General features: G+C 43.5%; 1 protein-coding gene across 1 annotated transcript in view; it reads left to right on the top strand.

Moving 5' to 3' along the window:
• LOC134351405 (ras-related protein Rab-26-like) overlaps nucleotides 1-14855 on the top strand; it is a 441889-nt gene that overhangs the window by 224720 nt on the left and 202314 nt on the right. The window contains exon 3 of the mRNA XM_063057505.1: nucleotides 5617-5658. Within this exon, the coding sequence (XP_062913575.1) occupies nucleotides 5617-5658 (42 nt within the window). The remainder of the gene's footprint in view (nucleotides 1-5616; nucleotides 5659-14855) is intronic.

The raw sequence follows: 14855 nt of genomic DNA, 5'->3' as shown, positions 1-14855 counted from the left end.
CGCCCAGCAATCCCCTCATTTAACCCTAGCCTAATCATGGGACAATTCACAATGACCAATGAACCTACCAACCGGCAGGTCTTTGGACTGTGGGAGGAAACCAGAGCACCCAGAGGAAACCTGTGCGGTCACGGGGAGAACGTACAAAGTCGGTACAGGCAGCACCGGGGATTGAACCTGTGTCGTCTGTACTATAAACCGTTGTGCTAACCACTACGCTACCATGCCACCCCTCTCCCCTCTCCACTCAGTCCTGCACTGGGTTTCAACCGGAAGCACTGATGGTTCCTCTCTTCCCACAGATGCTGCCCGATCCGCTGAGTTCCTCCAGCAGATTGCTTCTTGCTGCAGATTCCGGCGTGCATAGCCTCTCATGACTCATTTTTTACTCAGTGCCCTGTGAGCCAAGAGAAACATTGTCTGTGGAACTAAGACGTACTTAGTGGAGACTTCCAGGTTCTTGTTATGCTGTGAGACATCAGTACACATAAATCTAGTGATGCGTATCTTTTTCTCCACAGGCTTTCCAGTAGCACCCAGGACAGCTTCTACCCTGCTGTTATAAAACTCTTGTAACATTTAAAAAAACTTTGGATAGGTTGATTAATGGAAGGATATGATGCAGGTGAAAGTAGATGGAACTAGGCAGAAGATCAGGTCAGCATAGACAGATGAGCACAAGGGCCTGTTTCTGTGTGGTAGTACTTTATGTCTTGAACAAACCTCTTGCACAATAAAGATAAACTTTTGTTCTCTCTCTCTGTCTCTATACCGCTATTTATCTTCTGCTGCCATAAAGCAACAGATTTTACGACATATGTCAGTGGAGACCAAAAGTTCATCTTTTAGCACGAGAGGTCTGTTCAAGGGTCTGATTACAGCAGGATAGAAGCTGTCCTCGAGCCTGGTGGTACGTGCTCTCAAACTTCTGTGTCTTTCTCCAGGATACCAAATTGAGAATGGGATATCACTTTCTCTGTGCCTGAGAGATCATTTATCTTTAGTTTGTAAAGGAGAAAAAGGGGAGGAATAATTGCTTAGCATCCTTTCCTATCTGTGGAACACAGACTCTTCCCTCAACTTGAAGCAATGCATTTAATATGGGTAACAGAGATTTACCTGGTACATGCAGAATAGGAATAGGACACTCTGTCCATCTAGTCCATGCTAGTATTTATGCTAGCATCACTGCAGGGAGTTGTATGTGTCCAGGACAAAGAAGGGGGCAGGAAAATCATAGTGGACACATACAATCCTGCAAACTACTTTTTTCCAAAAGCTCCCTTCTGGAAAGCACTATGAGGCTATTAAAACTGAAACTTCACACTATTTTAAAAGTTTCTTTCACAGTCAGATTATCTAATCAACCATTCTAGCTAGCTCCCCCCCCCATCCCCTCTATTACCCGTCACTACTCTGCACTGTAAATATTCTAAACCACTTTTTAAATGCTTTTTACATCGTAAGTATATGTTGTTTTGCATATATACACTTTTAATTCCCTATCTGTCCTTTAACCTCTAACTTTAATTTTTTATTTGTATATTATTCTTTTTTTGATACTTCTTTATTGTTGTGAGTTGTTAAATGTTATTCTTTGTTGCATATTGTGCCCAGACCACCTCAACATGGCAAATTCCTAATACATGTAAATCTTTCTTTCTTTCTTTCTTTCTTTAGAGATTCAACGTGGTTTGGGCACTTTCAGTCCTTCAAATCATGCTGCCCAGAAACCCCTGATAACGCTGATTTAACCCTAACCTAATTGCAGGACAACTTACAATGGCCATTTAATCTACCCGAATGTCTTTGGACTGTGGGAGGGGACTGGAGAACCCGGGAAATCCTACGCATTCCACGGGAAAGACGTACAGACTTCTTATAGAGGATGCCGGAATTGACCTCTGAATTTTGATGCCCAGAGCGGTAATGTCATCATGCTAACAGCTACACTGCTGTGGCACCCAAATCTATGTGGTGAATGAAGTTGATCCGTGATTCTTAATCCGACACGTGGGCCTCTTCCCACCCTTTATTCCACCCCAGTAGTATTAACTCCTATTCTATTTGTCCATACATTTGCAATGTTCATCTTCCCCTTGATATAAGTCCGTCTTCAGGAAAGATGTAAATTAGGTTGAACGAGTACAGGTAAAATTTACAGGGATGTTGCCGGAACTGGAGGACCTGAGTTATAAGGAAAGATTGAATAGGTCAGGACTTTATTCCTTGGAATGTAGAAGATTAGGAGGGTATTTAATGTGTAAAAAAATTATAAGGGAGTATAGATAGGGTAAATGCAAACAGGCTTTTTCCTCTGAGGTTGGGTGCCACTACAACTAGAGGTCATAGGTTGAAGGTGAAAGGTAAAAAGTTTAAGGGGAACATGAAGGGAAACTTCTTCACTCAGAGGGTATTGAGGGTGTGGAATGAGCTACCAAAGCAAAGGGTACATGCGAGCTCGATTTCAGCATTTAAGAGAAGTTTGGATAGGTACATGGATGGTGGAAGTATGGATGGGAGGAGTGTGGTCCTGGTGCAAGTCGGTAGTACTAGGCAGTTTAAATGGTTCAGCATGGACTAGATGGGCCGATGGGCCTGTTTCTGTGCTGTACGTTTCTATGATGCTTTCCCATCATTCTCATTATCCTTAAAGAAACTTTACTTCAATTCCCAGTTAGATCTGCCAGTGACTTGCCTATCAGTTCGCTAATGAAAAATTATGCAAATTCGACTCTCCAGCTTAATGGTGCAAATGCTATTCTTCATTCGGGTTAATTTGCAAAGCAGGTCTGCTGTAACTTGTGCTATTATTTAATGGGATTTAAATGAATATTTATTCTGATCTCATCTGTGACAACGAGTGAATGGTTTGCACTGAAACTGTTTCTCTGCAACTGTCATAAAAATGAATACGACCACAGTCACAAATAAATTATTCGGATCTTTACAACAACCTGATTATGTAGCTGCACCAACGAGTGTTTGCAAGGCACTATTTAATGGAGCCTGGACATAATCAAAGGTAGGCAGTGTTAGATCAATGGTGCATCAGGCACTGCTTTAGCAGGTCTAGCGAGGCAGTCTAAAATTAACCTCATTCATGAAACCCCATTGATTAAATGTCTGGTTAAGAAAGCAGAATCTCCCGTCAGGCACCAAAATGTCAATGATCAGAATTGGCAAATGGTGTCGATCTCTGTTGTACACACCCACCGACTCTCTGACAGCACGGAATCATAATCGCAAGAGGTTCTGCAGATGCTGGCAATGTAGAGTAACGTATCTAACACACACACACACACACACACACACACACACACACACACACACACACACAATACACAATACTGGAGGAACTCAGCAGGTCAGGCAGCTTCTATGGAGAGGAATAGAGTCGAGTCAGGTGCCAATGAGGGTTCCTGGCCTGAACCGTGGATGATTTATTGGCTCTCCCTAATCCGTTTGGGGAATATGGTAGTGAGCAACCATCTATTGTACTGTATCCTTGGATTCAGTCCCAGCAATGATGAAGACTCCTGGCCAGAAACATCAATTCTTTATTCCTCTCCATGTATCCTGCCTGACATGCTGAGCTCCTTCAGCATTTTACAGTCATTAGAAAAGTACAGCACAGAAACAGGCCTTTCAGCCCATCTAGTCCATGCCAAACCATTTAAACTGCCTGCTCCCATGAATCTGTGCTGGGACTGTAGCCCTCCATACCCCTACTGGCCATGTACCTATCCAAACTTCTCTTAAACATTGAACCTGAGCTCTCATGTACCACTTGTACTGGCAGCACGTTCCATACTTTTACAACCCTCTGAGTGAAGAAGTTTTCCCTCATGTTCCCCTTAAACTTATCACCTTTCACTCTTTAACCCATGACCTACTCAACCTCAGTGGAAAAAGCTTGCTTGCCTTTACCCTACATATATCTCTCATAATTTTGTATACCTCTATCAAATCTCCTCTCAATCTTCTACATTCCAAGAAATAAAAGTCCTAACCTATTCAATCTTTTCTTAAAACTCAGGTTCTCCAGTCCTGGCAACATCTTTGTAAATTTTCTCTGTACTCCCTCAACCTTATTTACATCTTTCTCGTAGGTAGGTGACTAAAACTGTACACAATACTCCAAATTAGGCCTCACCAACGTCATATACAACTTCAACATAACATCCCATCTCCTGTACTCAGTACTTAGATTTATAAAGGCCAATGTGACAAAAGCTATCTTTAAGACCCTATCTACCTGTGACAAATTATGGATCGTATTCCCAGATCCCTTTGTTCTGCTGCACTCCTCAGTGCCCTACCATTCAATGTGTAAGACCTACCCTGGTTGTCCTACCAAAGAGCAACACCTCACCCTTGTCTACGTTAAATTCCATCTGCCATTTTTTAGCCCATTTTTCCAGCTGATCCAGAGATCCAGATCCCACTGTAAGCTCTGATAGACTTCCTTGCTATCCAATCTTCCTGATCAAGTTAACCAGATTATCATCCAGATCGTTAATATGGATGGCATACAACAACAGACCAAGCACTGATCCCTGTGGCACACCACTAGTCACAGGCCTCCAGTTAGAGGCTATCATCTGGCTTCTCCCACAAAGCCAATGTCTAATCCAAGTTACTAGCATATTTACATTTTTTGTGTGTTTTGGTTATGAAGCAGGGAAACTGACCCTTTGATCCAACACATCCATGCCAATCAAGATGCCCATCTATGATAATCCCATTTTACAGCATTTGGCCGATATCCCTCTAATTCCTTCGCTCTCTATGTACCTGTCCAAATGCTTTTTAAACACTGTTATTGTACCCACAACTTGATCCATATGCCCACTACACTCCACATGAAAAGTATTGGCAGCAATTCCTGTTTTTAGTTTAAGTTTCCCATGTGGAGTACTGTGTTCAGTTCAGGTCACCTCATAAACATGTACAGCTGCCTTACTTGCTGAAATTCTGGTCACTTCATTACATGTATGGTTGCCTTATGTACTGAGTATTTCTAGTATTTTTTTAACTCAATCCCCTACTGTATTGTAGCATAATACAATGGTGGAATGATAAAGATTGGGAATGTAGACGGAGCATAGAAGATAAAGCTAAAGGTTAAAGATTAATTTTATTTGTCACGTGTGCGTTGAAAAGCTGCAGTGAAATGTGCCATTTGTGTCTAATCAAATCAGTGGGGATTATACTGAGCAGTCCGCAAATGTCACCATGCTTCCAGTGCCAACATTGTATGCCCGCAACTCACCCTAACCGTACATCTTCGGAATGTGGGAGGAAACCAGAGCACTCGGAGGAAACCCACACGCCCATGGGGAGAACATACCAACTCCTTACAGACATCAGAGGGAATCGAGACTCAGTTGGTAATTGCTGGCACTCAAGCCGCCCTCTGGGCCAGTGGAATTTATGGAGATAGGAGGCTGAATCTTTACTGGGTGTCTGGTCAATCAATAAATCTGGGGCTCTGTCTTCATTATCAATGAGAAACAGTAACTGGGCTCTTCCTGTATCATTTGCAATGCTACTTTGAGATGGAAAAGGGTTCTGAAAGCTGCATTTCTCACACTCTCTCTTTCTTTATTTCAGAACAAAGTGTTAAACGTAGATGGAGTGAAGGTTAAGCTACAGGTAAGTCAGTCATCCAATCTGGTATACAACGCATTTCTAATTCATGGGGGAGCAGATGTGCGAGGCTTCACAATAAAATAGTTTCTTTTGACCTTGTTTATGTACAGTTTCTCGTGATTCTATTGTCTTTATTTTCTTTTCCTGTAAATGCCTGCAAGAGAATGAATCTCAAGAAAGTGTATGGTGACGTATATGTCCTTTGATTAGGCATCACCCAGAAGCCCACTAACTGATGCTGATGGATGCAGTCCCTGCCTCACATAAATGAGGGGGATCACATAAAAGCAAGGGGCAGACGATGGGTAACAGTTAGTGTAAAGCTTTTTCCTTGTGTGGGAGAGCTTTTAGAATGGAAAAACAATTTCACTGGAGCAGTTCTGCTCCCTCGACTTCAAAAGTCCGGGTCCAGTGGTACCCATCACAAATGTCACAAGCTGGGCTCTTCCTTCTTTGCAATGGGTGACCATGTTGTCTTCTATGCCTTGTCATGCTGACGCAAGGCAACAGATTTCATGACAAATGCTGGTTATTAAACCTGATTCTGGTTTCTGGTGAGTTTCAAAGACATAGGGGTTAGGGGTGGTAGGTTGTGACCTCGCTTTGTTGGTGCCAGAAGCATTGTGACGCTGGCAGATTTGTTGCAGGCAAAGTATTTCAGAGCATGCTTCCACGTACATGAGACAAATAAAACTAATCTAAAAAATAATCTGAATTTTAAATGTCAGCCGATTTCTCTGTAAGTCAGAAACATCCATGCTCAGTAGCTGCTTATCTAGTATCGCTGAACATACAGCTTGTGTGATTCTTTTACTCAGAATCAGAAACGGGTTTACTAACAGTGACACAGGTTGTGAAATATGTTCTGACCATTCTAACCGGCTGCATCACTGTCTGCTGTGGGGGTGTGGGGGAAGGCTACTGTACGTCATCAAAGTAAACTGCAGAGAGTTGTAAACTCAGCTCCATCATGGGCACTAGCCTCCACAGCACCCAGGAGCGATGCATCAAAAAGGGGGCATCCATCATTAAGGGCCCCCATCACCGAGGACATGCCCTGACCATCAGGAAGGAGGTACCAAAGCCTGAAGGCACCTACTCAACGATTCAGGAACAGCTTCCTCCCTTCTAACATCTAATTTCTGAATGGACATTGAATCCATGAACACTACCTCAACACTTTTATTTTTGCACTACGTATTTCATTTAACTATTATATATATATATATTATATATTTACTGTGATTCACATTTTTTTCTGTATTATTATGTATTGCATTGTACTGCTGCCACAAAGACAACAAATTTCACGAACTATCCGGTGATGCTAAACCTGATTCTGAAATTTGTTGTTTTGTGGCAGCAGTACAGTGCAATAGATAAAAATTTACACTGCAATAATAAAAAGACAGAGAATATAAATAAATAGTGCAAAAAAGAAAATAAAATAGCCAGGTAGTGTTCATGAGTTCATGGACCATTCAGAAACCTGATAGCAGAGACAAAGAAGCTATTCCTTAAAGTTCAAAGTAAATTTACTATCAAAGTACATTTATGTCACCATATACTACCTGAGATTCATTTTCTTGCAGGCCTTCACAGTAGAGCACAGAAATAATGAACATACGATCAATGAAGAACTGCACACAAAGACTGCCAAGCCAGCAATGTGCAAAAGTTGACAAACTGTGCAAATACAAAAAAAATAACTATCATAAATAATACTGAGAACATGGGTAGCAAGAGTCCTTGAAAGTGAGTCCATAAGTTGTGGTATCAGCTTAGTGTTGAGTTGAGTGAAATTATCCATGCTAGTTCAGCAGCCTGCCTGTTGAAGGGTATGAACTGAAATATTGAGTGGGGGTCTTCAGACTCCTGTACCTCCTTGATGGTAGTAATGAGAATAGGGCATATCCGAGACAGTGAGGATCCCTAAAGATGAATGCTGCCTTTCTGAAGCGTTCAGTTATTGATTAATCTCCTTAACGTCATAATTAAACTAAAGGAATATATACTGTAGTCATTAATAAACACTGAACCATTTTATTATTATAGCCATCTTGAAAAATGCTTGAAAAATGTATGGAAGAATTTGCATAAATTCAGTTTTCTGTAACCTGTTTCTTTAGAGAGTCTCTTGCAGCTTAAGGAAGTGAATATTTCTTTAGTGAGTCTCTTGTGGCTTGGAGAAGAAAGTGTTCTTTACTTTGACCTGAGGTGTGCTTAAACAAAGTAAAGTCAGATGCTTCCTATTTGTCATGTCCCTTAAATCAAAGGAGCTTGGAAATGAGATTAACGTAATTGCTTTGTATGTGAATTCTTGATTACTTATATAGTTCTACTGTGAAGGCTAATCCTGACTAATTCTTATCCCTATTCGAAGGCTATAGTGTTTCTCATTTGAGGCTGTGCCAATTATTTTAAATGAGCATTACAGAATCCCTTAGCTGTCTTTTTAAAGCTGTCTCCTTGTTTTGTTGCGGTCACTGTTCCTTAGTCAATAACACTGAAGTGTGTTACCTGACCAATTCAAGGTTCAAAGTAAGATGTATTATCAGAGTCCATACATGTTACCGCATGCAACCCAGTGGACATACTTAGCAAATCTTGCAAGACCATGGATCTGCGCCTGGAAAGTCTTCACTCTCCAGGGCGCAGGCCTGGGCAGCGTTGTATGGAAGACCAGCAGTTGCCCATGCTGCAGGTCTCCCCTCTTCACGACACCAATGTTGTCCAAGGGAAGGGCATTATGACCCATACAGCTTGGCACCGATGTCGTCGCAGAGCAATGTGTGGTTAAGTGCCTTGCTCAAGGACACAACACGCTGCCTCGGCTGGGGATCGAACTAGCAACCTTCAGATCACTAGTTCAATGCCTTAACCACTTGGCCATGTGCCCATATATATATATATATACACATACACACACATATTAAAAAAACAATAAATAATGAGCATGAAATAACAAGATAAAGAGTACTTAAAGTGAGATGATCAGCTGTGAGAACACCGGAAATAGAATGTGCCGTTATCTTCTTTTGTTCAAGGGCTGGTAGGTTGAGTGGTAGTAACTGTTCTTGAACCTGGTGGTGTGAAGTCCTGAGGCTCCTGTACCTTCTACCACATAGCAGCAGTGAGAAAAGAGCACGGCCTGATGGTGAGGATCTCTGATGATGGATGCTGCGTTTCATTTAGATGTGCTCAGTGATTGGGAGGACTGTACTGGGCCAAATCCACTGCCTTTTGTAGGATTTTCTGCTCAAAGACATTGGTGCTCCCATACCAGGCTGGAATACAGTCAGTCAGTACACATTCCACCGCACATCTATAGGAAGTTTGCCAAGTGTTTTTGATGACGTGTCGAATCTCCGCAGACTCCTGAGGAAGTAGAAGTGCTGTCGCGCTTTCTTTGCAATTATATTTATATGATGGGTCCAGGACAGGTCCTCTGAGATAATGACACTCAGGAATTTGAAGTTACTGATCCTCTGATTACTGGCTCTTGGGTCTCTGGTTTCCCTCTCCTGAAGTCTACAATCAGTTCCTCGGTCTTATTGACATTGAGTGAGAAGTTGTTGTTATTACACCACTCAGCCAAATTTTCAATCTCCCTCCTGTGTACTGATTCATCACCATCTTTGATACAGCCCACAACAAACTTGTATATGGTATTGGAGCTGTACTTAGCCACAAAGTCAAGGTGTAAAGGGAGCTAAGCACACATCCCTGTTGTGTTCCTGTGCTGATGGAGATAGTGGAGGAGATGTTTTTGCCAATCTGAAATGTCTAAGGTCTACAAGTGAGGAAATCCAGAATCCAATTGCACACTGGGTATTGAGGCCCTGGTCTTTGAGCATACTGATTAGTTTTGAAGGGATGATGGTATTAAATGCTGAGCTGTAATTGATAAAGAGCATCCTGATATATGCACCTTTGCTATCTGGATGTTCCAAGGTTGTGTAGGGAGTCAATGAGATGGCATCTGCTGTAGACCTGTTGCTTCAGTAGGTGAATTGAAGTGGATCCAAGTCATCACTCAGTCAGGAGCTGATAAGCTTCAACACCAGCCTCTCAAAACACTTCATCGCTGTGGATGTGAGTGCCAAGCAGGATCTCATGGTGGCTATCTATTTCAATTTGACTTCCATTTCCACTCCAACATATCTGTCCCTGATCTCCTCTCCTGCCATGATGAGGCCAAATTCAGCCTGGAGAATCAACACAAACAAAATGCTGGAGGAACTCAGCAGGTCAGGCAACATCTATGGAAAAGAGTAAACAGTCTACATTTCGGGCTGAGCCCCTCCAGCATTTTGTGTGTGTTGCTTTGGACTTCCAGTGCCTGCAGATTATCTTGTGTTTGCAATGGAGAAACAACACCTCAAACTCTGTCTGGGAACCTCCAATCTGGTGGCGCGGACATCGATTTCTCTAACTTCCAGTAATTTTGGTAGGCGAGGAGAATGGGAAACGAGGCCCTCGTGGCGCTTCCCACAAATGTGGTATATTGTCCCGTACTTGGCATCTTGCGGTTTGTGCTTTGGAGGTGTTGCATCAAATTAACGCAAGTGCTCACGTGGCATTGCCTTCATCTGCAAAGAGTTGTGGACACAGCTCAGCACATCAGGAGCCCAGACTCACCTCTACTGATTCTGTTTGCACTTCTCACTGCCTCAGTAAAGCAGCCAGCATAATTAAAGACCCCACCCACCCCAGACATACTCTCTTCTCTCACCACTGTGACGACAGACCAAATTATCAGAAGATTGATGCCGATAAGAGGACAATGAGGGAACATTCAGAAATGTTAATGAGAGACGAGAGGGATTAACGAAAAGGAGACACAGTTCCGAGTATTGTCAGAGACCGGTGGCTTTGAACCCTGAACTGTTTGAAGTTTGATGGACAGGCGATACCCCAGCAGGGGGATAAAAAGGGACAGGTTCGCTAAGACACCATCACACACGACACCACGAGGTAACGAGACCCTGGAAGCGGTATGCCCCCACAAGTTGGTGGGAGTTTTGGAGGTCTGGTCGCGGGACCAGCCATAGACGCACAAGGTGGAAAGGTGCGGTCGGGCGGGAACCCGGTGTGTGTGTCCGCCCTTGCCTGGGCGCCGGGTTCACCGCAGAAGAACGATCGTATCTGGAATGGAGAGGTCACAGTCGGTGACCTCAGAAGACATTACAAAGGGCTCGCCCGAAAGCTAACTGCGAGGAATATCGAAGGTCTGTTTGGAATCCGATTTGCATATTCATTCATTCTCTCTCTCTCTCTCTCTTTCTCCAACGGCACGACGGCGATTACTGCGAACTGAAACTGAACTGAACTCTGTATCACTTGTGACTGATCATTTTACCCCTAGACTGCGATAGAGCTTGATGGATCCTATTATCTTAGTTCTGTGTACATGTGTGTTTATTCATTGCTAACCTGTTGCATTTATATCCTTATGATTAGAATACTGTGTTGCTTATTTCTTTAATAAAACTTTCTTAGTTCCAGTAATCCAGACTCCAATTAAGTGGTCCATTTCTGCTGGTTTGGCAACCCAGTTATGGGGTACGTAACACCACCCATTGGACAGAAGATTCAAAAGCCTGAAAGCACCCTACCAGGTGCAAGGACAGCTTCAAACTCACTGTTATGAGTCTACTGAGTGGACCTCTTGTACGATAATGTGATACTTGGTCAATCTCGTTATGGCCTTACATCTCATTGTCTGCCTGCACTACACTTTCTGTATAACAGTAACACTATATTCTGCATTCTGTTACTGTTTTCCCTTGTACTACCTTAATGTGATGAAATACATGGTAAATGGTAAGGCATTGAAGAATGCAGTAGAGCAGAGGGATCTAGGAATAATGGTGCATTGTTCCCTGAAGGTGGAATCTCATGTAGACAGGGTGGTGAAGAAAGCTTTTAGTATGCTGGCCTTTATAAATCAGAGCATTGAGTATAGGAGTTGGGATGTAATGTTGAAATTGTACAAGGCATTGGTAAGGCCAAATTTGGAGTATTGTGTACAGTTCTGGTCATCGAATTATAGGAAAGATGTCAACAAAATTGAGAGAGTACAGAGAAGAGTTACTAGAATGTTACCTGGGTTTCATCTCCTAAGTTACAGAGAAAGGTTGAACAAGTTGGGTCTTTATTCTTTGGAGAGTAGAAGGTTGAGGGGGGACTTGATAGAGGTGTTTAAAATTATGAGGGGGATAGTTAGAGTTGACGTGGATAGGCTTTTTCCATTGAGAATGGAGGAGATTCAAACAAGAGGACATGAGTTGAGAGTTAGGGGGCAAAAGTTTAGGGGTAACATGAGGGGGAACTTCTTTACTCAGAGAGTGGTAGCTGTGTGGAACGAGCTTCCAGCAGAAGTGGTTGAGGCAGGTTCGAAGTTGTCGTTTAAAGTTAAATTGGACAACTGTATGGACAGGAAAGGAATGGAGGGTTATGGGCTGAGTGCAGGTCGGTGGGACTAGGTGAGAGTAGGAGTTCGGCATGGGCTAGAAGGGCCGAGATGGCCTGTTTCCGTGCTGTAATTGTTATATGGTTATAATCTGTATGGATGCCAGGTGAAGCAAATCTGCCCCTCAGTGCATCTGACAATAATAAACCAATTTATCAAAATGAATAAACAGTCGATGTTTCAGGCCGAGACCCTTCTTCCTGTCTGGAAAGGAAGGGGAAAGATGCCAGAATAAAAAGTTGGGGAGTGGAGAAGGTGACTAGCTAGAAGGTGATGCTGAAGCCAGGTGGACAGGAGGTAATCTGATGGAGAGGAGGTGGACCACCATAGGAAAAAGGGAAGGCTGGGAAGCACCAGTGTGAGGCGATAGGCAGGCAAGAAGTGGAAAGAGGCCAGGGTGGAGAACAGAAGAAGGGAGGGGGAGGGGTTGCTTTAATTTTATTTCTTTTAGGCATCCGCTAGTCTCATGAGACCATGGATTTGCGCCTTGGAAGGTTTCCAGGGCACAGGCCTGGGCAAGGGTGTATGGAAGACCAGTAGTTGCCCATGCTGCAAGTCTCCCCTGTCTACGCCACCAATGTTGTCCAAGGGAAGGGCATTAGGACCCATACAGCTTGGCACTGGTGGCGTCGCAGAGCAATGTGTGGTTAAGTGCTTTGCTCAGGGACACAACACGCTGCCTCAGTCAAGGCTCGAACTAGCGACCTTCAAATCACTAGATGAACACCTTAACCACTTGGCCATGTGCCAACACAATTTTATTATTATCAATATTAATGTATGTTGATTTCACCATTGTAAGATGAAAATTAAGTCCCAATATATTTCAAAAGCTGAGTCAAAGACTAATGGGAGATCTGATAAAAGTTTTAAAAACTATGAGAGGTGTAAATAAGGTAAACAGCCAGAGTCTTTCTCCCAGAGTAGAAATGTTGAATAGCAGAGGGCACAGGTGTGACAAGAATACACATAGGTAAGATGTTTGCTGGCCTGGGTTAGCATCAGTGGCATCAGCAGTTGGTCTGCCATCTGTCCTCAGGGGAAGGAGAGATAAGGAACAATGGACAGGCGATCTGGAGATGTGTAATGAAGGGACGGGAGAGAGAGCTGTCTGGAGCGGCTCCCCCCTTTGAACCCTGAACTGTTTGAAGTGATGGACAGGCAATACCCCAGCAGGGGGATAAAAAGGGACAGGTTCGCTAAGGCAGGACACACACGACACCCGAGGTAATGAGACCCTGGAAGCGGTGCGCCTCTCACGAGTCGGTGGGAAGTATCGGACCTTAAACGGCCAGGGTGGAAAGGTACGATCAGCGGGAACCCGGTGTGTGTCCGCCCTTGCTTGGGTGCCGGGTTCACTGCAGAGGATCGACCGCATCTGGAGGAGGGGTCACAGTCGGTGACCTCAGGTGACATCACAAAGGACCCGCCCGGAAAGCTGCTTGTGAGCAATATCGCCGGTCTGTGAGTGGAAGCCGTTTCTGAATGATCAGTCGTTCCCGTTCTCTCTCTCTCTCCCTCCACGTTGTCCATCGCCATGGCAGTGATTACTGCGAACTGAACTATTAAATCGAACTGGACTTTTGTGTCACTTTGAAATTGGTCATTTACCCCTAGACAACGATAGAGGTTGATTAATCCTGTTATTTTAATTCTGTGCACATGTGTGTTTATCACTGCTGAACTGTTGCATTTATTATCCTTTCGATTACTGTGTTGCTTGTTTCTTTAATAAAACTTTCTTAGTTCTAGTAACCCAGACTCCAACTGAGTGATCCATTTCTGCTGGTTTGGCAACCCAGTTACGGGATACGTAACACAGGTAAAAGGCGAAAAGGGAAAAGTTTAAAGAGGACGTGCGGGGTGAGTTTTTTACGCAGAGGATCATGGGTGCATGGACCGGATGCCTGGGAAGTGGTGGAAGCAGATAGAAAAGTGGCATCTAAGATGGTTTCAGACAGGCAGACGAATGCAGGGATATCATTGTCCAGAATTCTCACCATCCAGGTCACGCTGTCTTCTCACTGCTGCCATCGGGAAGGATGTACAGGAACCTTAGGACCCACACCACCAGGTTCAGGAATAAGTAACCATCAGGCTCCTGACCCAGTGTGGATAACTTCACTCACCTCAACTCTGAACTGATGTCACAACCTATGCACTCTCTTTCAAGGGCTCTCAGTATTATTTATTTATCTATTTATTTGCACAGTTTTCAGTTTTTTGCCCTTTGTTTGTTTGCCAGCCTTTGCTTGTCTATAGATTTTCATTGATTCTATTTTTTTTGTTCTATTTTGAATGCTGGCAAGAGAATTGCAGGCCGAAGAGCCTGTTTCTGTGCTGTACTGTTTGAAAATGATTCTCGGGGTAGTATATGGTGACATGTACATAGTTGAATAATAAATTTACATTGAACTTGGAACTGTGGATGTGGATTATGTGGAGGCAGAAGGAATAGGCATCATGCTTGGTGCTGATATGAGTTGAAGAGCTGCACTGTATATTCTAAAGATGTGGCTTAGGAGGGCATGAGATCGGTTCTTCTCTCAAGCTACTGCCTCTGTGCTCGATAGCTGTTTGGTCGGCCTGATTAGACAAATAGCAATCTGTGAATGCATCGTCTTCATTCCGAGGATGTGACCCTACAGACAGGAGGAGCCGCTGCCAAAGATGTAAAGACATAATCTCACAGAGATTCTCCACTGGTGACCTGCACTGACAGTGT

Source organism: Mobula hypostoma, chromosome 9 (assembly GCF_963921235.1).
Source record: "Mobula hypostoma chromosome 9, sMobHyp1.1, whole genome shotgun sequence".
Classification (NCBI taxonomy): Eukaryota; Metazoa; Chordata; class Chondrichthyes; order Myliobatiformes; family Myliobatidae; genus Mobula; species Mobula hypostoma.
This window is presented reverse-complemented; position numbering and strand designations above follow the sequence as displayed.